Raw genomic sequence first — 27,366 nt, forward strand, 5'->3', positions numbered from 1 at the left:
TCACTTTCACCTCAGAGAAGTTCAAACTAAACTAAAGGCCTTTTGTAAATAGATCATGAATTTGAAACCTTACAGCTAATATACAAGGTCAGAGCCACAGATGTACAACCAAGGTTACTAAGAAAAGCATGCCAATTCTTCACTTGCCAGTCTACTCACAATGGATCTGTGTCTTAAAGTTGTCATTGGGCATTGTGTAAACACCCCACACCCCATCTTTATTTTGCTCCTATGGTCTTTGAGCCTTATGTTACCATGGCAATGGCTCTGTTCTTATCACTTATCCTAGGAATGTGTTTCAGACCAATGAAAGCTATTCCTGTAACTCCTTCCCTTGCTTTAAGCCTCCAGGGGAAGGGAAATTTTAAGAGACTAGAGAAAGAGAAGCTAGAAGAAGAAGCTAGGAGGAATCAGAAGTAGGACAGGATTACTAGAGCAGAAAAATCACCTAGTGGAGAATTCATTTCTCCCTCAGATCCTTCTAAGTCCTGAGCTTGCTATCAGCTTCCTATCTGAATCTTGAGAGGCCTGGAGGTTGGGACCCAAAGGACCTTAATAGAAATATTTGATGTGGTGTCAAGGATGTGGATCATGCTTAAGCCTTCAAGAGTTTGCAAAGCTGAGCTGTGAGGGCCAGACTGAGGTATGGCCTGGAACAGGAACCTGGCTATTGTTCAGGTCAAGGACATAACCTTTGGAAGAAATCTACAAATGGTTTTACACTCCAGAAGTCAATACAGAACTTCCTAACCTTATCATTAGAAAGGATTTTCCATACTGGGCAGTGGTGACACACACCTTTAATCCCAGTACTTGGGAGGGAGAGTCAGGTGAATCTCTGTGAGTTTGAGGTCAGCCTGGTCTACAGAGTGAATTCCAGGACATTCAGTGCTACACAGGTAGACCTTGCCTCAAAAAACAAACAAACAAACAAACCCCAATACAAAAAGACATTCCATGAAAACCTGAATTCTTTACAGGTAATTGTGATGTTGCCACACGAATTTCAGAGTCATTTTTTCTATACAAACATTATGGTATCCAAAATTATTTTTAGAACTCTTTATTAATTTTATTTCATAGAATTAAACCTGAATTAATTTTTGGTATACTACATATTTAGAGACATGATCCTGGATGGATGCATTTAATCCTAGAGCGAAATCTTCAGTCAGCCTGGACCACATTCAAATGAGAATAAGTGTTTTTGAAGAATTCATAGTGTAACATTATTGTAGAAAAATATCTGCTGGGGCTTGGGCTAGCTCCATTTGTCCCTGACCTTAGATGCCTGTCTTCTATGAAGTGGGTGTTTCTGTGTTAGTACCTACTTTAATTCTTTTTATAGCATTTTGCAATTTCTGTTGTACTTTCAAGTACAAATGTTATTTAGTACTTTCAACAACCCCAGAGAAAAGGGGTTATTATTGTCTCTTTGTGGTCGTAAAGGAAGGTGTGGTATTGGAGCTTTTTCCAGTTTACATGTGTGCTGGGTGGTTGGTCAGTGTGAAACTCTTAGTATTTTGAGTTCAGAATCCACGATTTTACTGAACAAGCTCAGTGAATCATTTGCTTTCATAATATCAATTCTGAAATTTAAAGGGTTCTGTCAAAAACACTTGTCTGGAGTAGCCCTGAATTTTGTGGATAATGAGTCAGTCAAATCTTTCTTTTTTCTATCTTAGATATTCATGCCTTGTTCACATTGTGTTGTTAATGTCTGCTGTTTTGCCTTGGTACCATAAGACCTAGTTAGGACTCCCTTACACCCCTTATTACCTTTGCTCATATTACTCTTCCTTCCTGCAAATCACTTTTTCTTCTTTTTTTCCTCTTTGCTAACTTTTCAGGATATCCGAAAAGTTGGGCTGTTTGTAGCCAGTTGGGCCAATCAGAAGGTTACCGGGACCTGGCCACTCGTCAGGAGCTCATGGCTTTCGCTTTGACTCATTGTCCCCCCAGCAGCATTGAACCTCTTTTGGCAGCTAGCAGCTCTCTTCAAACAGAGGTAAGTGATCACAAACACGATAAATCCTATGTCAAGTTCATTTTGTTGAGTGTATGTATCTGAGACATGGGGGTCAATTTTTGTTTGTTTTTGTAGCATATGAATGTTCTAAAAGAATCTTGCCAACCAAAGAGTAATTTGAAAACCTGTGGATATTAAAGTGTTGTTGACTTTGTTATAGTAAGGAAGAATGGGTGTAAGAGATTTTGTAAAAACTACAAGCATTTGAGGAAATAAATGATTGAAAAATGAAGGAAATGTAATAAGTAGATGGGAAATGATCATGTGAACCATATCTGAAACTATGTTAGTTAAAACAAGTGTTATCATGTATTCCTTTGGTGTCCTTGAGAAATCATGAGTGGGAATTGGCCTTGGAAAGATGCTAAACTCCCTACAAATATGCCAACCTAGGAGGAGAAACTGCTGGATGAGTAACAGAGCTGACAGAGGGATGGTACTGTGAGCCTTACATTTAATGCCAGGGACATCCATTGTGGCAGGTTTCTCAGAGACAGTTTCCACTCCTGATACTGTCACTTCCTTGTGAAACTGTTCCCAAACTCCTGATTTGTTTTGTTTGTTTGGGCAACAGTTTGTTGCCCCAAACTTCATTATTAAATAGCTCCCCCTCCTTAGAGGAAGAACCCAATGCTTCTTAAATTTCAAGTCTACAACATGAAAAGAAGGAAATTAAAACAAAAACACAACCTTTCTTATTTCAGATTCTTTATCAAAGAGTGAATTTCCAGATCCATCCTGAAGGAGAAAATATCAGTGTCTCACCCTTAATTGGTAAAGTTCTACAAGAGGTATGTTAGAAGTGTGGAAGAAATGAGTTTGAAAGATATTGTGGGTGAAATGAATTGGGATCAATTATCCAGTGCCACGAATGGACAGGTGTGTGTGTATGTGTGTGTGTGTGTGTGTGTAGAGACGATTTCTCAGTTTTGTTTTGTGTAAAATACAACATTCACATGGAAAACTACTCAAAAGTTTCCTGCTCACAACGTAACAAATAAAGCTACCAAACCCCTCTATGCAGATGAAGAAATAGCTTGTGAACAATTTCACACAGCTCTCCCTGTTCAGCTTCTGTCCTGCTGCCTGCTCTCAGAGATCTTCATAGCCCTAATTATTCCTAGATACTCATCCTCGTACAGTAATCATCCAGCTTCCCATTCTTAGAAGTTCTGTTTTTTCTCCAGTGTTGAAGCAGCTCTAATAGGAGCCAATGGTCACTAACCTTGTGTGTAGTGGGAGTCATCTCACAGGTCTACTTGAAGACTTGACTCTGTTGACTAATGAAGACTTGGCTCTCTGGATTCTCCACCATCTACAGATCTGACTTGTCTTGGCACATCTATGCTGATGGTCACATCTACTCTGATGGTCTCTGCAGTGCCATCTCTTGTTGGTGCTTTTCAAACTGTGTGAGTCATGGCACACCCATCTTCATTCTCTGAGTAGGTTGTTTCACACCTCTCTGTCCTTCCTACCCTTCTTGTATGTGTTCTGAATTTGAGCCCTTTCTTCTGAAATATTTTCTTTCTAATACTTTACTGCACAACTTCTCTTGTGTTCCCTAAGTATTCTCACATTTTTCTGTTGTGTCACTTTGCAGTAGATGTGGTATTGTGTTTGGTCAATGAAGATAATGTTATTTATCTTTACACTTCCTTCATGGTGTGGCTTGTCAGTGGATACCATTGGCGATATCTGCTGATTAATGATTATTAGTTCATGACTAACAGAAATGAGGAGATAAATAAAGAATGTAATGTATTTCTAGCCTAGTTCCTCTCCCTGACTTGTGGTGGCTACTCAGGTCTTGCAATGGTTTGGTCAGTACAAGAGGGTTATTGTTTTTATGTTTACTATAGAATCAGACCATCTTTCTGCTGAGCTCAACTCCATGGGCTTGTTCTGAATCCCCATCCTCCTTTAAAACAGTCTATGCAAACTCTTTTGTGACTTTTGAGTTTCTTGGTTTCTGGCATTACAATGAATTACAAAGTGCCAGTCTTGCCCCACGGTGACTTCTTTGGATTAATCCATGCTGTGTTGCCACAAGTGTGTACATACTTAGACTCTTGTCAGCAATGAAGCCAGCCACAGCAGTCCTCCGTGTCCACTCAGACAGGAAAGGCATCTTTCCAAAGTGATTATTTTTTCTTAAAAGCTTTTCTGTCTTCCTCTTTCCTCTTTTAGCCACTTGTAATAGATCTAGATTTCATGAAGTGCTAATCCAAACCCTCAATAGCGTTGATGAGTGAAGCACATTTTAGAATATTATAGCTACTATTATCAGAGTATAATGTAGTAGTATTTAGCTATAAGCTGCCATGCATTATACATTAACTGTAGAGGTAATAACCATAGTAAATTATAACTCATAAATGAAGGCTGATTTCATATTTAACCTGCCTCATACTTAATACTTCCATTACTTCATTGTGAAAATTATTTTTATTATATATTCAGAAAAAAATAACAATAGTGTTACACAGTAGCATCCACGTGAATAGACTGGATACTGTATGTATTAGATGCTGAATTTGTTCCTGTGTGCAAAAATTGTTTATAATAGAACAAAATGCAAACCCTGTAAATAATTACAAGATTACAGATTTCCAGTTCATGTTAATGTTGGTTATTAGGCTTTTTAGATCAAACAGTCTTATACCATTTTGAATACATTAACATTTTGCTTAGCTAGTATCACTTAGCTGGTGGGGTTTTCTTCACATAAATCTAATTAAAGAGAAATGGGTTGTATACAGGGTTCCCATTAAAAAATTGTTTCACTGTGGGAAAAATTGTTTATGAGCATTTGATGCTATAATTTATATGGTTCAACTGTTTAATGTTTAGAGAACAAGCATGTTCTTAACATATTGCTACTTTCAATTTATAGAAGGACTGTTTAGAAATACTTAAATAAAGCAAGCACAGTGGCAGTTAGTTTCAATATCATTGCAAGTACTTTCTTTTTCCATTGGTGGAGTGATGGGCCCTTGGATGGTTCCCACTTCTTAGTTACTATGAATGCAGCTTCTGTGAACATTGATATTCAAGGGTTTGTATGGAAGTGTTTTTATTTCTCACATAGATGCCCTGGAATAGAACTGCTATGTGTTGTGCTCTTGATATCTCAATATGCTGCTCACCTGCTATCCAAAGTGTCTGAGGTTGTCATAGTTTTGATAAAATAACTGATTAAAAACAACTGAAAAGAAAAGCACTGACACATATTCTCACAAGTTTCAGGCTTCTGGCACTTGGTTTTGTTGCTTCTGGGATGATGCCTGTGAGGTGGCACACACTGGAGAGATTTGTGGTGGGGGAAAGTGGCTCACATGGCACAGAGAAGCTAGGGACAGACCAAGGAAGAGACCTGCATGAGGCTGCAGCCACCATGAACACTCCCTTCCTGATATGCTTCCTTTTAGGAGGTCACATCTCTGGATGTTCCCACCAGCTCCAGTTATGCCATTAAATTATGAGTATGTCATTGGATCAGTCCATGGGGGAAGGCAAAGCCCTGTGGTATAGTTGTGTCTCAGGATCTCTTGTCTGAACAGTACAAGACCAAACCTTTTTTCAAGATTATCATATAATTATACATTATTTCCCACTTCCTTTTCTTTCATTTACCCCTCCTTGTTCTCTTTCAAATTCACAGCCTCTATTTTCATCAATTAGTGTTGTTATATGCATATAAATATTCACATGTATTCCTAAATACAGTCTGGTCAGTCAGTATAATATTACTTAATGTGTGGGTTGGGGGCTGAGAATTTGGTATTGGATAACCAGTTGGTTTGCCTTTCTCTGGGAAGACTATTTTTTCTACTCTCAGCATTCATATGTGCAGGGCCCTTGTGGTCTTTTCTTTGTCCACTTTAGCACGTCCATTAGTGTTGTCCTTGTTTGGCTAATTTTTAGGCAGCCATGTTGGTGGTTGTTGCTCCTGACATCACTAGGAGACATAATCTCACAGTGAACTCTTTGATCCTTTGAATCTTGCAATCTTTCTGCCCATTCTTCTTCAATGTTCCTTGAGCCTTAGGTATGGGAATATTTTGTAGATGTATCCATTGGGACTGGACATTAGACTGCATGTGGATTGGTTGTGGTTTTATGTAATGATTTCTCTCTGTTGCAAGAAGCCTCTCTTCCCTTGATGGAAGAAGAAGACTACACTTAACTGACAGTAGAAGGACAAATATTTATTAGAATGTAGTTTAGGATTACACTGGTTTAGTGAAGTGGTAGTTGTAGGTTCTCCTCCAAGTTCCATGACTTTACTATCTCTGGGCAGTTGGTTAGATTTCTAGTACCAGGTATTGGTTTCCCCTTATTGAGTGGATCTTAAGTTCAAGTAGAAAGCTGTTGATTACTACTGAGGTATGCTTGCCACTGCTGTACTCTTTGGGTTGTGCCTTACTGATCTTTGTTGTAGTTCATTGGTGTCATAACTAGGTTGGACTGTTGGAAGCTTGCATGATACCAACTGTGTAAAACCCATCCTCAGGGAGGATGCATTCTGGTCAGTTCTAGCTCAGGGCCCACTGGTCCTGTGCTAAGACCAAAACTTTAATACCTAACGCTTTGGTGTGCCAATTAATATGCAAGCCACACCAAGATTTTTATATTCTCAAAGAAATATATGAAAGTGTCTGTTTCTCCACTGGACTTTTATCTTATATGTGTGCTATTTTATATGCATTCAATATACTGAGGAGATAATTGTATCCTATACAGTTATTAGCTATGACCACATTTTCATATGCTAATTGCCATGTTGAAAGGGCTATCAATGTATTTGCTCATTTTATTTTCCAACTTTGTTTCTTGCCTTGTGACTAAGCTGGAAATAAATCTTCAATTAATATTCTGGATTCTAGATACAAGTATTTTATCTAGATTTATCTCAGATTTGTGATCTGTAACATTTTTCTGTTCATGTGTGACAGGAATTTTCATTTTCTTACTGATTTCTTTTGAAGTACAGATGTTTTTAATGTTGTTCAAGGTCTGTTTATAGCATTTTCTTTTATTGGTTATGCTTTTGATGTATCTAAGAAATCTGGCCTGACTCAGTGTTGTCAAGATTTACTCATGCTGTTTTCTAAGAGTTTCTACTTCTTATACTTATTGGTCAATGAATCATTAGAAAGTAGTTCACTATAAGTATAGAAGTGTGGGAGTATCCATATGTAATTGGATAAATCTATAAAATAACTTACCACACATTCAGATATTAACTGGGAAGTAATTTAGTTAGTTGTGTTTTATGCCATGTAACCACTTGTTCTCTGTTAATAGATTTCAGGGAAATTTCTTACAAGTAAAAAAATGAGATATGAACCATTTATGATAAAATAGTAGCATCTGTTAACTTTTATTAAGTGTTACATGGATGCATCTTGTATCTTATGTATTTCGCTTGTTTTAGTAAGTTATTTAACCAACAGTCTGTGATCAGATGGGATAAAGTTCTTTTCCCTCCTTCTTTCTGTCTCCAAATCCCATGAGTCTCACTGCTCGGATAGAAACATTTTAAGCTGTTGTTTTGTTTCACACAGTGTCTCCGAGTAACCCTGGATGTCCTAGGCCTTCTGACCCATTACCATTAATATTCCCGTTCTGGGATGTGCCTTTGATTGCTCCACCATGCACAGACTGTTCCTCCACATTGCTCATGAATGTGTACAAGGGGCTCTCTTGGCTCATGGGATTTTTTTGTTACTGAAGCTGTATTGTACATGCTTACACATTGCTAGTATTTCCTTGCAGTTTGCATGTTCTTGTACTGTTTTATTGGGAGACAGTATTTCACTAGACAGTCTACACTGACCTCTGAGCATTGTCAGCAGTAATGAGGATTGCAGTCTTAAGACTCCAAATTGGGAGGAAACTTGCTGCAATTGTGACTTGAAGGAAAGTGTTGTGTATTACTTAAGGATATTTTGGAGACGGGTCACTGGCTAAGGCCTGCCTGAGTTGTTTATGTTCCTTTAGGAGCCCAAACATACGATGAGCACAGTATAATCGAAGCCAACTGGTGTCTCTGAAATTAGTCTTTGTTGACTGACACCAGACAAGCCACTCAGTAAATCATCGTAGCAGCAGACTGTGAGCCACGTTTGATGTGGAAAGTTATCCTGTCACAGTTTCTGTAATGGTGTTTTTTGTTGTACAATTTGAAAGATGCCATTACTACTTAGTAACCTTTGAACTATGGGGCATGCTTAATATTTATGAGATCTTTTGTTAAAGTTTTTGCTGGCCATTGTTGGGCTTGGGTTCTAAACTCTTTCTGCTATTACATAGTCTAAATGAATTAGCAGTGTATCACTATAAATATGACAAGTGTTATTTCAGGGATAAATTTTTTAACCCCCTCTTTTTTATTCCTAGTTATGAAGCTGAAATAAAATGTTTTTTTTTTCTTATTAACAACTCTGGTTGCACTTAGATTGTGGTAGACCACCCCCTCTGGTATATTGTCTAACCTCTTCTTCATGATGCTGAGAATGTTTTCACTCATTAATAGTGTGGTCACACTTTGAGCTTGGTGAACATGTCTGGCTTACATGCTAACCTCTGGTCCAGTGGGATTTTAATTTCATTTTTTTTATTACATTAATTTTGTGAGTGCACACACATGTGCCACGATGGATACATGGGGCAGAGGGCAACTTGTGGGACTCCATTTCTCTGCTTTTGCCACATGGGTCCTCAGGGTTGGGCCCAGATCATCAGGCCAGGTGAAAATTACCATTGCTATCTTGCTGGCCTTCCTTCCTCATTGTGAGTATTCCCTAGAGGACATATGTACAGGAAACCCTTTGTCACATACATTTCTGAGCACATCCATTTCATTTATCTTTGGAAAGAGTCTTTATATTTTGTATATCTTAAATTCTTGGTTTTAATTAGCCCATCCATCCATAGAAACAGAAATAAAATTTAGGTTCATTTTATGAAATAAAATAGTGGTTTTATGACTTTCATATCTTGATGTCTTTCACTTCCTTTTATTTATCTCCGTGAAGTCCCATTCTACCCAAGGGCTGTATTTCTTAGCATGCTTATAGTTTTAGTTCTATACTTAGATTAGTTGATGACATTCAAATCATCTGATACACCCTCTCAATTAAGAAGATTCTCAAGATGAACAGGAATTTAAAATGTGATGTGAAATTCTATTTGAATAATGTTTATTCTAGACACATCTTTAAAATGTATCATGAACATATACATGGAGCATCCAGACTTCATACGATTATCTGTGGTTGTAAACTGTGGAGATTCTCACCTATCCTGTAATAATTGAATGAACAGTGTCCTTGCTCTTGAACAGCTTCCTCTGCAGTAAATGAAAAATCATACTGGTAAATTCTGAAAGTAATACATCAATTAAGTGTATACTACTGTGAGTGGCTAGGAGGGCAGTAATTTTATTAATGCTACATAAAGCAAAATAACAATCTTACATGTTAAGATAAACTGAGAACTTCTTTGTGAACCTTAGAGTAGGAAAAGACTTTTCAATTAGATCTGACAGTAGTAATCCTAAAGCAAATATATAAAACAAATTAACTTCTATTCTAAGACACCAGTAAGAAAATGGAATGATAATTCACAGGGTATTAGAAATATTGTTTGCATATTTCTAGGCTTGGAACCCAAAATATGTACAACTTCTAACTGAATAAGCTTGCTCTGTGTAGTAGGCTGGCTTATGAACTTACTGTGTAGCTTAGAGTAGCTCTGAACTCTCCTACTTCTGTTTCCTAAGTGTTGATATTATTGTTGTGACCCAGTCATGCTGCCAGTAAAACAACTAACTACTGGTGTGTTTGTTCTCTTTTAGTGTTTATGCAATGTGTATAAGTGAAGCACTTTGTAAAGTCCTGGCACAGAGCAAGGGTTCAGGAACAAGCCTTCTTTCCACTGTTATGGGCGGCTAGTTTTGGGTTTCTGCCTAGTCTTCTCCGAAAGGTTGGCTGATCAGCTGGCTGCCTCCCTTACACACAGAGGTTTAATGCCAATGGAATGCCCTAGGTTTCTGGTGATGTCTGCATTCCCCCTAATTATCCTCCAGCCCTCTGAAGTTAAGAACATGTACATAGTTCTTCATCTCCACCCCACCCTCTTGCATTTAAAACCAACACGGGGTGCTAGAGAGTTGACTGAGCAGTTACAAGTACAGGCTGCCCTTGTGGAGAACCAAAGTTCAGTCCCAGCACTAACAGCTCACAACCTGCAACTCCAGCTCCTAATTGGCCAGTACCCTCCTCTGGCTTCCATGGGTACCTGCACTCTGTGCATATACTCCTCCACGACACATAATTAAAAACCAAAAATCTTAAAAACAAAACAAGACAGAAACCAGCATGCTGTTTTCCTTTTTATCACTTCTCAGTTTGAAGCAACCATGTGCCATGCGTGTGCTGCAGCGCTATGTGTACTGCATCCGTGCAGCCTTGTAGATTGGTGGATGTGGTGTTGGAGGTCAGAGGCTGTGTTTGTTTCTACTCATTTCCCCCTGGTACTCTGACAGTGGCCATTGTAGTTTACCATGTGTTCTCTGTAGCCTGGACTACTTGGAAATGGCTTTTTAGCCTAGCTTTAGCTCTTTATTGAGGCTGTAGTCTCCAAAGCTGAATGAAGACAGTATTTCTTATTTCCCAGCTATCGTGTTATCAGGTTGTTGTTGTTGTTATTGTTGTTATTATTATTATTATTATTATTATTATTATTATTATTATTATTATTATTATTATTATTATTTTTAATGAGTCAGGTTCAGTGATAGATCCCAGAAAACATTTTCACCATTTTGAGTAGAGGTGACTCTTTTCTTTTTTTAATGACTTAGAAAGTCACTTAAGGACTAAAGTTATAGGTGCTGCTAATAGTTACCTCTTGTTGCAGGACAGTGTTTCAGAGCTTCCTTTGTGGGAGCTTTATTTTCTGGGGAGACACAGTCTACCCATGGAGCTGAGAGATGAATTTCTGTGCTATGCCAACTCCACCAAGATGGAAACGGCAGGTTGGAAGTTCATGATTGTCTTTAACCTCCACTTTTACTGTGGCAACAGGGCTCACTGGTACAGTTTAGTAGTCGTGTATATACAATTTATATTACTCCTGTGTCTGTATATTTTTTGCCAGCAGAAGAATCATAGAAGTGGCAAAACATCAGCCTCCACAATAGCTTCATCTTCCATATTTCATGCAGTATATGTGTGAAATGTGAAGAAAGTGGGTCATAGATGCAACACCAGATACAAGTGAGTCTAAGAAGTGTATTCTTTAGCTTTAAACTGGCAACACCAGGAAAGTTTAGTCAGTGAAGCCACAGTATCTTCCCAAACCAGAGCCTAGAGAAATGCTGTATTTATTACTACCTAATCCTAAGTTATATTTTGTGTGGTTATCTTATAATGTGCAAGCATTATAGCTTGGCTTGTTCTTTACTAATGTAGCATCTGTTTTCATAGTTAATTTTTAATCTGTAATATTACATTGAGTTCTTCTAATGTAAAAAATCTTCTAATGTAAAATATCTTCTAATGTAAAAAATGTAGTGAAACATACACAGTGCATTTTAGAAGCAGCAGCCTCAGGCAGTGAGGATTAGGCAAATTCTGGGCTTTGGTTAATGTTGCTTAAATGCTTCCTTCTAGTTTACCTTTAGAAATAAGAAAATGCACATTTAAGTGTACTAACACAATCTGTCGCTTTGCTATTACCACAAATCCACAGCTTTGAGAAAACAGTTAATTATTTTATGGTTCTCATGAAATAGGAATTTTGTAGACTCTAGTGGAGAATCTGTTTCTATCTTCATGTTGTTGGCCAAATTTCATTCCTTGTGCTTGTGGACTGAGGTCCACATTCCCTTCCTGGTCATCACCTGACAGTTGTGCTCCAGTTTCTGGAATATACTGTCATTCTTTGGATCATAGCTCTCATCCTCCTTTTTGAAAGGCAACACTGAGGGTTGAGTCTCTTTATATTTCAAATCTTTCACACCCCCTACCTCCATCCCTGGCTTCTCCCTTATAAGCTCTTTGACCATAGCTATGGCAGGTTTTCTGCTTTGTGGGCTCAAGTGCGAGTTTGGTTTATTGTCTGTAATCATCTGCAAAGTTCCATTGCCTTGTAATGTCCGCACAGGTTCCAGGGCAAGAACAAGAGTGACCCATCCTCAATTCTGCTTCCAAAGCAGCTGTCAAGTAGATCTAGAGCATACTCTTGTCTGAGTGCTCCCTGTGAGAGGATGCCCTGAGAACTTTTGGGTGATTTTATGATGTATTATTTTATTACTTTGATGATTGAAATGACACAGTTAAATGACAAAACTAGGCTGTCTGCTATTAGTACCAAGAAGGCCAAGACAGTTATTGGAATCAGAGCACTATGACTTAGTTTTTAACTCTTACTAGAATATTTAAGAGAAACCTGCAAGTAGACATTAACCTAAAAGTTTACTTTTGTAGAATAATTTTGAATAAGAGCAGGTGCAGTCTTTGCTATTTTTGTTTAAAAGACTGTTAATGTGTATGATTTTTCTATTTGTCTTGGTCTTTAAAGGGCTAGGTAACATTTGTTGAATGCTTCAAGATTGACAGGAGGTGACATGTTTTAAATAATATTGATCATCTACTTGTTTGGAGGAAAAGCAATTTCCTTTATATTGGAATGCAGATTATTAGAGTCTTCTATTTTTATCAGGATCATAGAAGCATTGATTACTTAAATGATTTACTTTGTAATTTAAAAACCACTTAAAATGTGTGACTATTAGGTTGGTGAAAATAAAGCTCATCACTTCTTTGCAGGTCTTCGGAAAGTGAGTGTTGACTTAATGCACTGACTTCTGTTCCTTCTGTTTCCTTTTGTAAACAATGTGGGGAAAGATGCACTATTAGCATTTCCTTCACATTTGTTTAGTTACTGACAAAGATGGACTTAAGTTTATCTTTGTGTTTAATGACACTGTTGTCAGCAGTCTCTATCTGTTCTCCATCTTGTTAATGACATTTTACACTTGCTTTTTCTCTACTCAACACAGGATGATGCCAGTGCTTCAGGCAGTGGTTCAGCTGACCTGTTACAGTGGACCACTGCAACCACCATGAAAGTCTTGTCCAATACCACGACGACTACCAAGGCTATGCTGCAGGCTGTCAGTGACGGACAGTGGTGGAAGAAGTCTTTAGCATACCTTCGACCCCTCCAGGTAATCAAGGCATCTTTACAAAAATTAGTTTCATTATTTATAACAGTGCATCAGTGCTGCTGTTCAGTTGTCAAAATAAATGTGTGATTGTCAACATATCTTAAGAAGTCTGGTCCTCACATCAGGTAAGGAATGATCAATCCATTTTATAGAATAATTCTCTTCCATGCATTCCTTGCAAAGAAACTGAGTAATATCTGTTTTATATGTCATGATTAAAATCCAGGGAGATGAAAGAAGAGCATGATTCTGAGTTCTCAGTTGCTTCTCTTGTGGGGACAGTGTTATAGACTCTTGCTTCTGCCCTGCAGTAACAGATAAGGCTACAGTAGACCAGTTGAGACTGCTTTGGTGATGTCTTTAGACCCTTTCTCTGCCTTGCCACACTGCAGTTCTTTGTACTGTGCAAGAAAGTAAAGGATGAAGAAATGTGGGTGTAGCATCAGTGTATCTCAAACACTCATGGAATTGTCACTCTTCATTCAGTCATTCCTCATTTATCTACTTATCCATCCCTTTAACGTATACTTAGCAGTCATTTTCTTTGACTCACATATAGTTATAAATACCTGGAATAGAACGAGGGAAGACTTCAGCATAATTTTGTTCTCTACAATGGTGGAGAACATGAAATATCTACGTAGTAGTGAAATGGTACTTGGATATAAGGATAACTTCAAATGGTGGACATGTAGTCAACATTATCTTGAATGGGAAAAATAGAAAGCACTCTTCCAAAAAAAATCAGTGTGAGACAATGTTGTCCTCTATTGCTGTTCTTAATATAGCATTCCATACCTTAGCCAAATTCATAAGGAAATAAAAAGGAGACAAACAAGAAAGGAAAGAGACAAATTGATCTTTGTAACCAGACATTTCCTGTCCCTACCACCTGGTCCCAAATAACTACTCTGAGGCTTATATTAATTGTAAATGCTCCGCCAATGGCCCAGCCTTATTACTAACTAGCTCTTTCTTACATTTTAAGTTAACCTATATTCCTTAGTAAAGCTCTGCCATATGGTGGTACACTTATTAGCATGACACGTTCATTTCCTATTCCTTCTGCCTCTGGTTGGCATCTCTTGCCTCTGTCCTCCTTCCCATCATTCTTAGTTTGGTCACCCCCTTTATACTTCCAGCCTGGCTACTGGTCAATCAGCATTTTATTAAACCAATTTAAGTAACAAATCTTCACGGTGTATTAGAGGATTACTCCACAGCAGTCCTTGTTTTCAGATGGTATGATTCTACAGTTAAAAGTTCCCAAAGAATTGACTAAAAGACTCAAAGGTTTTGTAAGGTCTCTCAGCAAAGTATCAGGAGACACAATCAGGATTGAGGAATCATTAGGTTTTCTGTACAGCTGTTCTATGATCAGCTCCCTGAAAGAACTCTGGAAGATAGTCTTATTCACAATACTACCCAAAACAAACCAACACAAGTGTATACTGAAAGATCTCTCTAATGAAAACTACAAAGAATTGATGAAGGAAACAGAATACAGAGATGGAAATTTTCCAAGTTCCTGTACACACAGAATATTTTCTAAATGTCATGCTATTAAAAGCAGTGTAAAGATCCCTCCTGTCACATTCTTCAGAAACTAGGAAAAACCATCCTGAAAGTCACATGACAATAGAAAGACCTCAAAAACCCAAAGCAGTCTTGAGCTAATGAAAAATTCAGGAGGCATTGTAATACTTCACATACACATATATAGCAGAGATGTGATAATAAAAAGAGCACGTTAGTGGCCCCCAAACAGACACACAGTCTACTACCCAGTGGACTAGGGTAGAAAATTTAGAAATAAGGCCATGCCCCTAAGGTCACCTGACTCTTAATTATGGTACTAAAATGATATAGTGGGAAAAAAATTAGCCTCTTCAACAAGAGATACTGGGAAAACTGAATGTCTATACATATAAGAGTGAAACGAGATCTCTATCTCTCTATGCAATTCAGGGTCCTTAATTCAAGAAATGAAACATTGAGGCTACTAGAGGAAAAAAGGTCAGGAGATAAGAGCAAGAATGGACAAAGAGGACTATATCAAACTGGGAAACTTCTTCAGGGCCAAGAAAGGCTCAGCATTTTGACAAGAATTCCCACAAGATGGAAAAATCCTCATCGAATAGGCAGTCTTACCAAGAATTATTATCTGGAATAAGGATCTCTAACATTTAAATAAAGTGATAATAATGAAAGTGATAAATAGGCCCTGGGTAGACATTTCTAGTGAAGTACAAATAGGTAATGAGTACATGAAAAAGTGTTCAACATTTTTATTTATTGGATGAATGCAAATCAAAAACTACATTTAGTATCCAGTTCAAACCATAATGGCTACCACCAAAGAACAAATACTGGCAGGGATATGGGGTAGAAGGAACCATTACTCCTGCTTGTGGGAATATAAATCACAGCCAATATGGAAATTGGTACAGAGGTTTTTAAAATGAAAGACAAAGCATCTGTATGATCCAGTCACAGCACTTCAGGATATATATCCAGAAGAATCAGTTTGCTGACTGCAGCTTTATCTGCATGCTTGTGTTTGTGTGACACCATTTGCATTGACAATGGTCGCAGCCTAGGTGCCTGTCCACAGAGAAATAGATAAATGAGAAAATGTGGTTTATATTCTAAATGAAGTTTGCTCTGTTATAAAGAACAAAACTGATGTTTTCAGAAAAAAATGATAGAACTGGCAAGGATCATATTAATTGAAATAATCCATGCTCAGAAAGACCATAATTATCACATTTTTCTCTCCTGGTTGAAAGCTTGAGAGAGGACCTCAACTAAAAAGTGGACATGTAGCAGGAAGATGGGGGAGTGAGCTATAAAGAATGTTACTGGAGATGTGTGTGTAATGAGGGCACATTGCATGCATAAAGATAACCTTTGTATAATTAATATGTACTGTAAAAGTTACTTCTAAAGAAAATCAGTGAAATTGAATAAAAAATAATTTGAACAATGACTTTATTGAGATAATAACATTTTGAGTTACAGGAAAGCTAGAGTTTTCAGAAAAGAATCATGTCACACAGAAATGTGATTGAGCCACTAGGGCAGGTCAAAAGCCCTGGTGTGGGAAACATGCTTACATTTTTGTAGGACATATAGGAGTCGAGAGTGGCTTTTAGTGGGGAGGTCAGCATTGAAAGCCTCATGCAGACTGTGATGTGACTGTGGACTCTGTCTGCAGGAGATGGAAAGCGCTGGAGTCTGTATAGTGTGTCTGTGTGCTGCACCTTTTCTTAATGAGCTCAGGTAACTGCTGGGTGCAAAGGCAGTGCTCATGGTTGGAGGCAAAACCAGATCCTGAGCTAGCTCTCCAGGTGGGGGTGCCAGCCATTTAAAACAAGCAATTGTGAAGGAAGTGAAGTGGCTGTCAGGGGAAGTGTTTAAGTAGTCCCTGATGGTTTCTGTGGGGACTATCCAGGAAAGAGGGACTGTCAGGACAGAGGTATGCACAGTTGGTAAAGGAGGTGCCACTTACTGAGATGCTGGCCTTGCCTTTGGGATAGACCCTCTCCATGTGTCACACTGGAATTATGATTGTCATAGTTTTGTTTCTTCCACCTGGTGGATTTCCTTTTTTACTTTTTTATTTTTGAAGGTTTATGTGTTAAACTTGTTCAACACTGTTATTAATGTATCATTTTTATAAACATTAGCAGCTTCATTGTTTCCTGGACTGGGCCTGCCAGGAAGTCTGCTATAAACTTTGTAAGAATATCTTTTTCATAACTTTCTAGATGAACAGTTTTCACATCTATTTGAGGAGAGCCTAGAGGTATAGTGAGTGTAGTAGGGCAGTAGGTGCTTGTTAATCAGGAATGACGATAAGAAACTGAAGGATGTTTGGATTAGGGAATGATAGCGAAGGAGTCCAGCTAGGGAAAGGGGCACAGAGAGACCAGGCTGTGATTTGATGAGACTTGAACATGTGGACCTGAGCCGGGCTTGGAGAAACAGTCAGACCTCCTGGAGGGCCATAGACCTGTGATAATGTGTAAAAAACTCTGCGTGGGACACCATCTGACTCAGACCCACTGGCAATCTGTGTGTAGAGCAACACAGGGTGGCTTTGAGAATGGTTATTCTAATACTGTTCTTCAGCACTTCTGATGTCAACATGGCCATGGAGGTCAAGAGGCAGCAGGGTGGTTGAAGTGTTGCTCACAGGCTGTAGCTGCTGTCGTTTGGTCCTCCACTGGGCATCTGTGTCACTCTGCCTCCATTGTGCAAGTTACACTGATTACTTTTTCCTGAAGCCAGCACCCCCACTTCCCACCCTCCTTCTTCTCCTTTCTGCCTGTCTTTGGTCTCTCTTTTAATCCAGTTTTCTGTACATTGTTCTTAGGGGCAGGAATTTGGTGGAGCATATCGAATGGGAGCTGTAGCTAATGACAACCTAGAACAACAAGGATGCCATCCTTTTTATGAGTCTGTCATCACTAATCCCTTTGTCACTGAGGTAAGGACAGTGTGCTTAAGAAGATGGATTTAACTGCCATGACCAAGGAAAAACTAAAATTTTCCTGAAGTACATCTTGGGCTTGGCTCTTACCATGTTAGCCATTGGTTCTGGGATTTGTTTCATATAGATCATGGTATTTTACAAGATGGAAAATCACCAAAGTGTTAAATAAAACAGTGTTTATTAGTGAGAAATAATTATCCAGCTCACCAGAAGCCATGAAATCCTGTAATCATGTTTTCTAAGTGAAACTTTTGCTTTTGTGTCATCTGACATGACCCGTGCCATCTACCAGCAGGTTCCTGTGGAAAGCTTTGCTGAAGTGTTGCTGAGAACTGGGAAGCTGGCAGAGGCTAAAACAGAAGTGTTTCCAACCACGGAAGGTAAAAGTTATTTTTTAAAAATGCTTAGAAACTCCAAAAGAAGCATCAAACTAAAAAGAGAAGTGGGGGGGAAAAAGACGAACAAGCTGTCTTTAGTAAATTTGCACATTTCTATCTTTTCTAAAACATCCAACCAGCAGTATGTCACTAAGTAGAAAACTCTGTAGATCAGGACTAGCTCTACATCCAAAGACCAGAAATAAACACTGAGCAGAGTGTACATTCACCATCAAAGTTAGCATCTTAAAGACAGGAATTGTATGATATTCAAACTTTTAAGTGTGTATCCAGAAAACAGTAAGAACTCAATACATACTTTCAACAAAGGGATAGATGCCATTAGGCCATTCAAAATTACTGAAGTGTTTTATTTTTTCCAAACAGCCCACCCATTCAGAGATTCATGGCTCTTCTAATAGGACCTGTGCCTTGCTGAGCAATCACTTAGAGAATTTTAAAAAATACTAAGCTTACATATTAAATTGGAAACTTTTTCTTTCAGAATCTTTAGATTTGAGTTCGTTAGATTATGAAACTGTAGTTAAGTGTATGTGTGTAGTTTTTCATTCATTGGCTCATCCCACCCACCATATCTCCTTCAAACTCGGCCATGTTTGTGCTCTGGGCCCTTTTTCCTGACATGATAGAGAAGCCACATGAAACATTTCTGTCTGTTGTGTTCAATCTGAAGTTCAGCCTCGAATTGCTGCATCTGCTAGCAGTCCTTCCAGAAGCTACAGGGTGGTCTGCTTGGGACATGCAAAGTGATTGTTTGTCCTGTGGTGGTGAAGAGTGGTGTGGTACCACAGTTTTTGGGCCAGAGGATCTCAGTTGATCCGAATGCATGTTTGTGTGCTGTTGTTGGAGGGGTCAGTAACATTTCAGGGCACAGGGCTTTATCTCTGTATCCTGGTATTTTCCTTTTAATATCCAATATTATTGAATGAAAAACACTATAGGGCTAAGAAAGGATATTTTGTACGTGCCCTTAATTTGCTGTGAATATTCAGTCTAGGAATGGTGTTAATAATAACCTCTCTTATTTGGATTTGTCTTTTGTGAAGCATGTTCTGAACTAGCTAACATGGTGTCTTTGGATAATGCTAATATAGAAAGAAGCTATATGTAATAGTTTTATAACATCAGACAATGGCCAGAAACCCAGCAGAACTGAAGAATGATAGAAACTACATTTAGTTAAATTTAAAATCATGGTAGGAATGTGATTCTTGATGGCTTCTGATGTGGATATTAGCACACATTAAACTTCCCCAGATGATTTGAACTTTTACATTTTTTTAATAAAGTTGATGGAAAAGTTTTTATGGAAACCAGTGGAACAAAATTAATCATTATTTAGCTGAATGAATGATTTAATGGCTGATGATTTCCAAGTCAATAGTAAGGGTGACTTTGCTCTGATCATTTAGCTCTGGAACAGAATCACCTGGAGTGTGTTCTAGAGGATTGACACAGATTATCTGATATTGGATGTTTAACTTCTCTGGAAAAATGAATTGCCTCCAAGGTTTGCAGACTAGCATTGCAAATTAAACTCACACACTGCTAAAAAATAGAGCAGTTCTTTTTAAAGTACATATATTTTTAATTTGATGTGACGTTGCTGTGATTGATTTTCTTCAGACAGTATGAAAAGTTTTGATGCCAAGGGTGGTATAAGGCATGCTGTCCTCCCTTTCTAGTCCCCCCATCAGTTTACTTTAATGGCTGGTGTGTTTAGAGAGGCCTCAGGCTCCGGTGGAAGAGATTCATGAGTGTGATCTTATGTGGAAGGAAAGTGTTATTCGATACTAGCTGGGCTTGTCATTGGGCCGTCCCTGGACACCTGGGGTTCTAGTGGAACACATCTGAGGTTAAGAGTCTAGCTGGATGAGTGCTGGAATCAGAACTGGACAACTGTTCTAGAAGGAAGCTTCTGTGGGGATAGGTGAACAACAGCAAGATTGAACATTGGACATGTAAACCTTCTAAGGTGGGGTGAGGGAAAAGGTCAATAGACCAGTGTCCATTGACATCAAGATGGTGGGGGTGTTTTCCACAGGATAAACTGTTAGGTGGGACTAAGGTAAAGAAATGATAGACACCTTCACCCACCACTCAGGGAAGAAGAGGTAGAGGGGAGGATCATTTGGGGACAGGTGTAGGAAAATCCATGCTATTGAAGCCCATAGACAGAATCATCTATCGTTGTGCAGTGCCATAGTGAAAGTTGAAAAAATAAAGAAAAAGGAAGACAATTGCATTTCACAGCCTACCCATGGTCTCACATCAGTTGAGACACAGTGATGCAGAACTCAGGGAATGGACAGGAAGGCAGTGAATACCATGCACTGGACCACTCATTGAAGATGAGCAATGAAAAGGAAGGAATACTGTTGAGGTGTTAGAATGGCTAGTTGCCAAAGGAAGAATATTTTCCTCCTGACAGCCATGGCTTGTGTGTTGGCAGAAGGCATATAGGAAAGGAAGGGCTTACGAGGACTCTGAAGTCTCCTTTGCAGATGAATGGAAACCATTGCCATCTTTTACAGAGAAGATGAGGGGTGATGGATTCAACTGCTGTTGAGTGCTGCATGGGAGTGGTATGCAACAGCAAACACAGCTGCGCACCAACACATCCCAATAATCAGGGTCGGCTGTTTGAGTGTACAGTTTTTTTTCTGAGTGAAATTGGACTTCCTGCTTAAATGTAATTACTAATTCATTAAGAGTTATCATTTATATCAAATGGAAGTAATTGCCTCTTTTACCTGTGCTGCCTCTTACAAGAAGGACTTAACCTTCAGTCAGTATTTGGGGAAAAATGAAAACAAGTCCTAACTGAAACACTGCACTTTTAGCCAGGCGCTAATAGAGAAGCTGGCTACTGAGAGGTCTGTCAGCTAGAGACTGCTCTGCTCTTTCCCTGCCTTGCTTCACTTGCTCTTCACTTAAGAGGCCAGTGTGCTCAGACCCCCAATCCTAGATGCTTTGAAAGAAGGGCTTTTTCTGACTTGTTTGACATCTAAGCCTGAACTGAGAGGACACGAGGCTATTACTGTCTGCTGATCCCCTGTAGGAGAGTTTGAAATACTTTGCAGCACATTCATTAATGGCTGTGGTTACTGGCTGCTTACAGAATGTGCTGGTGAAGGTGCCCTACGTCAGGTACAGCAGAGCCCCGTAGATCTGAAACAGTCTCTGTGCTGGAACTCAAATCAGGAGGACCTGGTCATTTTTCCAGGCCTGTCTAATGCTGGAGATGGCTCCCTTCCTTCTCTCTCATTTGTCTGAGTTTCACTGTATAGTTCGAGATTTTGCCCTAGTTGTTATTCTAAACTGCACCTGGGATTTTATTTTCCTTAGGTATGCAGACACATAGGTATGAAAATGATTGCCATGAAGGGAGGTGATAGATACAGATCCCTAAAACAGGAGTAAAAACATCTGGTGGACGCTGTGACTGGAGGGTTCAGGGATAACCTGCATAAAGGTCTTTACTGATTTCATAAGAGGGTAGGGAGCATGGGCAAGGTTAACGCTTGGTAGAATGGATAGCCCAAGGTTATGGAGTTAGATTCTAGTTGTCTAGTGCCAGGCCCTGGAGTGATTTAAGAGAAATAATTGTCAGACAGTATAAAACAACCAAGTAAGAGAAATTGGTGCAGAGTTTGGACTCTGGGTTTATTCTGCATGTCAAATGTAGGCTCACAGACTGTTCACCATGTCTAGTATCAGCTGGCTTTGGGAGAACAGCTCCTCTAGGATTAGCAAGGACTCCATAATGTCAAAGCATTGTAAAGACAGAAAATAGAGAATGTAATGGGCATAGTTGTTCATCTGGCATCTATGTGGATGTTGTTGCATTGGAGCAAACATTTGTGTCCAAGTGATGGCTTTCACTGCAAGGACAATGATGACCCTTAGAGAAAACTTGAAGTGAGATTTCCGTCAGTACTCATAGTGCATGAAAATTGCCTATTTCCTATTCTACTGTTTCTGATTATATCTGTTTATGTATATTACTAAGTTCAGAGATACTAGTAACAGTTGGGGACTTGTATCTGTGATATAATTTAGCTCTTTTTAGAATAAACTTTCTGGAATTTCTGATGCAGACAAAGACTTTCCCTTTGGAAATGTCTCCTGGAGGCTGTTTATTATAACTGCTGTCATTCCTCTTTTGTTGCCTTGTTTGTTTGCTTTGCAGTATCTTCCACATTGTAAGCATATGCCTAGGAGCATCCCCTGTGGAAGCATACTTTAATCCCCTGATGATGTTTTGGTTTTTTGGAAACTGTGAGATGCACAGTAAATCAAGGAAAAGTTGAATTGCTGTTCCAATAAAGATGTTATGAGAAGATTGTCAATAATGAGACTTAATTTCCCAGGTGGGACTGAGCTTGGCTCCAGCCACAGCTCTGGGAAGCCAGGTCCTGTGCTAGCTGGAGCAAAGCCACAACACGTGAGGTAGATGCTCCTAAGGGATCCCTGGCAAGAGATGAGTGGATTCAGATAAAGGAGTAAGGTAATCTGAAGAAAATTGGAGTAGAAGTAGAAATAAACTAGGTCAGGTTTCAATTAAAGGTCACATTTGAAAAACCCTCAAGAAATAAAATTAATAGGGAAAAATTCTCACTGTGTGAAACACTGGAATTTCTTTAAAATAAGGTTTCCAGAGAACTAGTAGACCACTACTGAGTGTTTGACAGTGTGACGTAGACATTGGTCAGAACTTCCACTTTCCCCAGAGAGCTACCTGGGAAATGAAGTCCCATTACTGACCACTGTTGTGTAGGGTTTTTGTAATGTACAATTAAAGTTTCCTTAAGTAGTCTCGTATCTTCAACAGCCTAAGCTTGGCATGCTTCCTTCTCTTACTTTCAGGTGTCTAAAACAGAGCCTTTGTTATAGTTCATCCTTAAGCTTGAAGTCTTCAGGAACATAGTCATCATCTTGGCCCCCTGTCTTACTCCTATAATTGTTGGTAAAAATTTGATTTAGGCTTCTTACATTGTACTTTAAAATTGTTTCTTTAGAGACTTGCTCTTGTCCTAACACAGTCATTCCTGAATGACAAGGATTTTGTTTTGTATTTTTAGAGAATATCTACTTAGAGAGGTTTCTCTTAATATTGAAAGAGGGGATGAGTTTGGAAGTAGGTTTTGATATTTTTTGATTAAAAATGTCTTTAGAATTTTATGATTTCTTTGGAGGCCCAAATGTGGTTGATTTGGTTCCTAAGGCTTGGAGAACACATTGGGGATGTATCTTTTCTTTACAGAAATAGAGCACTTTGAAAAGAGGCAGAGTAGAGAAAGCACAATATTTTCTCTTTGAATCACCATAGGAAAATTTGAATTCTAGGGCAACCTTTGACACTTGTAGGTTGTTGTTCATTCTTTCAGCCGTCAGCTAAGCTCAGATTATACTAATAACTTAAATATTTGTCCAAGTAAGGCAACATTCCTGTGGGAATCCTGCATTGTATTTTCAGAATCAAATTCGATTCACTTTGGTTTATTCATACAGTGTTCTCTTTCACTTTAGTATGATTTTTAATCTTTATTTCAGAATTTTCAAGCAATCTCTCTCTCTGTCTCTCTCTCTCTCTGTGTCTGTCTGTCTGTCTGTCTGTCTGTCTGTCTGTCTGTCTGTCTCTCTCTCTCTCTCTCTCTTGCTTCTGTCCAGTTACAGCAGCCATTCTACATGAAACCTTCAGAGCCTCATATTGGACTTTTCACTTTCACTGTGGAATATTTGTATGTGCTTGCCCACCACAAGAAATGAAAATTATAACACAGCTAGCCAAAAGTAGCTGTATATCTTTCTTTATAACTCATATTCATTGTTTGTATTATGCCCATCCTTACCCCATAATAGTTAGCCTGTCTTGTTTTTTCTTGTCTTTTTCTTTCTTTCTGTTCTACAACACCCACATATACATTTGTTCGCATGTGTACATATATTATTGTCTAGATTTCACAAATGAAGGACAACATGTAGATTTTTCTTTCTAAAATTGTGTGACCTTTCTTAATGTTATACATTCTAAGTCAGTCAGTTTTCCTGTATATTTTGTGATTTCACTGATGGAATACTATTCAGCTGTAAATTTGGTGTATTCATATATTTGGTGTACACACACACACACACACACACACACACACACACACACACACACACACGTTGATTCTGATTCATTGCTATAGTGTGTAAAGCAGGAATAAACATGGGGTGCAGCTATTTCTATGATGGTGTTTGAGAGTATGTATGTTTTTTAAACAATGAATTCATTAAACAATGAATTCACATTGTGAGTATACATGATTGCAAGGAATTTGACTAAGGTCACAAATAAATAGAATGCATTGTTATCAAGACAAATTGTGTGTAAACCCAGAACTGATTGGCAATGTACTGTTTCTCTCTCTCTCTCTCTCTCTCTCTCTCTCTTTCTTCCCCTCCTCCTCTTTCTGTCTCTTCTTTCGGTTTTTTGAGACAGGGTTTCTATGGGAAATAGCCCTGGCTGTCCTGGAAGTCACTCTGTTGACCACGTTGACCTTGAACTTACAGATATCTGCCTCCCGAGTGCTGGGATTAAAGGCGTGTGCCACCACTGCCTGGCAATGTACTGTTCTCTTAAAGTTATGACAGTGGCAGGTTGATGCTTATAATAATTTTTGTGGAAAAATATTAATGGTTAGAGAAGTTTAGTACATGAATAAAACAAATGACTGGTTTTCTTTTTGTGGACAGTGAGCAGGATGATTGTTCTTGGAAAGAACAAAATGATGGTGATTTTTTTTCACAATATAGGCATTTTCCCTAAATTGCAAAGCTACTTTTTTTATTTTTAAATTTTATTTTATGTGTATGGGTGCTTTGCATGCGTGCATGTATGTCTGTGTACCATGTATGTGTCTGGTGCTCACAAAGGCCAAAAGAGGTCCTTGGATCCCATGGAACTGGCAGTACAGGTAATTGTGAATTACCATGTAGGCTCTGGGAATTGAACCTGGGTTCTATGAAAGAGCAGCTAGTGCTCTTAACTACGGGGAATCTCTGCAGCCCCTTATGAAGCTGTCCTACTATTCTGGTCTTATGGTATACATGTAATCACCCCTAGTTAGCTGTTCTTGATACAAATGATTTTGCAACAGTCTTTGAAAAGGCTGCGTTCTGAGGACCCATCATGGATGTGTTTATGCTTGAACTTTTCAAGAACTGCTCTGATAGAAATACCTCCAGTGTTTGTAACATACACTGCAGAATTACTCTGTTACAGAGACATTAACATAGTTAACCTGTTTAACATAGTTTGATGTTAAGTCAGTATCAAGTAGATTTTTGTGAGCAGTTAAAGAGTGTTAAGCTGTTTGTCCATTAAAGTCATACAAGCCTAAGCATGACACTTCTGACTAAGTGCCATGTGGATCCTTAAGCAATGTAAGGTAATTATTAAAGATTTTTTTCTATTCTCAAGAATATCATACATATATACAATAACCATATTTACTGCCATTTCCCTTTCCAGTTTTCCACATAGATCTCTGAATAGCACCCCCAGTCGAGTTCCATGTCCCCCTTTTCTTTTGTACTCCACTAAGCCCAGTTAGCATCACCTGTGTGTGCATGGGAAGTCCCTTGGTAGTGGCTGCATTCTTAAACAAGAGTGATTCTCCCTTAGCAGTTGCCATCAGCTGCAGAAGGCATTGTTTCTCAGGGCTCCTCCCATCTCCTTTTCTCTTCTTCTTCCTCTGTGGTCCCTGCACCTGGCAGGTAGGGGTGGAGGTGTTGCTATAGATGTTTCATTTGGCACTCACTAAGTGAAAAATATCTTTTCAAAGATATTTTATTAAGCTCTTAGTAGATGTTTCATTAGCACTCACTTCTCATTCTCTGCACTGTAACCAGTCATGTATTTGTCCCCTTTGCTTCTGTCACCAAGGCAGAGAGCAGCTCAGGTCAATGTGTCAAACATGCATATTTAGTAGCAGTTTTACAGTATGGCTCTTTAGAAAAATGACAATAGCAAATTCCACCCTGAGTAACACAGTTTTTGTTTTTATCTCCTCTACCTTCAGTTCTTTTGCAACTGGCAAGTGATGCTTTGGCGAATGACATGACACTGGCTCTGGCTTATCTCCTTGCCTTACCACAGGTAAGCTTACCATACTAAGAACTCAGGTGAACAAATGCCTGTCCTGGGAGTCAGTGTCCATGAAAGTGTGTATTGTGTGTGTCTCTTCTCCTGATAATGCCTGGGTACCAGGGCCCAGTTAGTATCCAGAGACTAAACTGTATACTGCTAACTTTAATGTTCAGTTCATCTTTCAGTCTGTTTTTATATAGTAATGTCTACTTTATTTCTGAACTTTCATACTGCATGTTATGGGGGGGCTCAAGTTGATGTGACAGAAGTTTGAACCATAATCCTAGGTTGATCAGCGTGTGATTTCTGAGTCGACTCTGTGTCACTTCTTCCTAGGTGTTAGATGCTAACAAGTGTTTTGAGAAGCAGGCTCGCTCAGCATTGTCTCTCCAGCTGGCAGCATACTACTACAGCCTCCAGATCTATGCCCGATTGGCTCCATGTTTCAGGGACAGGTGCCATCCTCTTTACAGGGTGAGTCCTTATGGTTTCTACTCTACTAGTGAGCTTAGTTGCAGCTTTTCTGAATAGTCAAAATAAGTCTTTTTTCTTTCCTGCCTTGGCTTCCCACAGTTGGCCCTGGCTTTTTCTGTGAGGTGTAGCTGCTTGCCCCATATTGTGAAGAGGCAATTGTCTAATACTGATCCAGAATCCTGATTCTCTCATTTTCTTTTCAAAGATATTTTACTAAGCTCTTAGTTAGGAGACACCGAAAGGCAGCATTTGTTTTTTACTTACCATCTCCAAAGGAGGCTGGCCCTCTAAATTAGCATAGTAGAGGTCTTTTCCCATTCTTGGGATAAAATACTGACAAATGTTGCATAAAGGTTAGAAGGTTTATCTCTAGTTTACAGCTCGAGGTGAATGCCATCATGGTAGAATTATCAAGGCAGCAGGAGCTTGAAACAGCTGCTCACATCCCATCCATAGTCAATGTGTACATGCTGTTTATTCCCCTCTGTTTGTAAGTCCAGGATCACAGCCTGGGGAAATGGTTCCGTCTATGGTGATGGGTCTTCCCATCTCAGGTGACACAGTCAAGGTAATCCCCCTTAGGGATGT

General features: G+C 38.9%; 1 protein-coding gene across 8 annotated transcripts in view; it reads left to right on the forward strand.

Annotated features, from left to right (window-relative positions):
- The window catches only part of Nbas (NBAS subunit of NRZ tethering complex), a 275,006-nt gene that overhangs the window by 136,978 nt on the left and 110,662 nt on the right, over window positions 1-27,366 (forward strand). For 6 of the 8 annotated variants that reach the window (XR_003486979.2, XR_004770656.1, XM_027424647.2 and 3 more), the window contains 7 exons: window positions 1,851-2,008; window positions 2,734-2,820; window positions 13,104-13,271; window positions 17,650-17,763; window positions 18,062-18,149; window positions 26,237-26,313; window positions 26,641-26,778. Coding sequence is in view for 6 of the 8 variants with exons in the window: in XM_027424647.2 (XP_027280448.1) it covers window positions 1,851-2,008; window positions 2,734-2,820; window positions 13,104-13,271; window positions 17,650-17,763; window positions 18,062-18,149; window positions 26,237-26,313; window positions 26,641-26,778 (830 nt within the window). In the remaining 2 variants the exon portion in view is untranslated. The remainder of the gene's footprint in view (window positions 1-1,850; window positions 2,009-2,733; window positions 2,821-13,103; window positions 13,272-17,649; window positions 17,764-18,061; window positions 18,150-26,236; window positions 26,314-26,640; window positions 26,779-27,366) is intronic. The other 2 variants (XM_027424649.2, XM_027424651.2) reach the window with 1 other exon arrangement.

Source organism: Cricetulus griseus, chromosome 7 (genome assembly GCF_003668045.3).
Source record: "Cricetulus griseus strain 17A/GY chromosome 7, alternate assembly CriGri-PICRH-1.0, whole genome shotgun sequence".
NCBI lineage: Eukaryota > Metazoa > Chordata > Mammalia > Rodentia > Cricetidae > Cricetulus > Cricetulus griseus.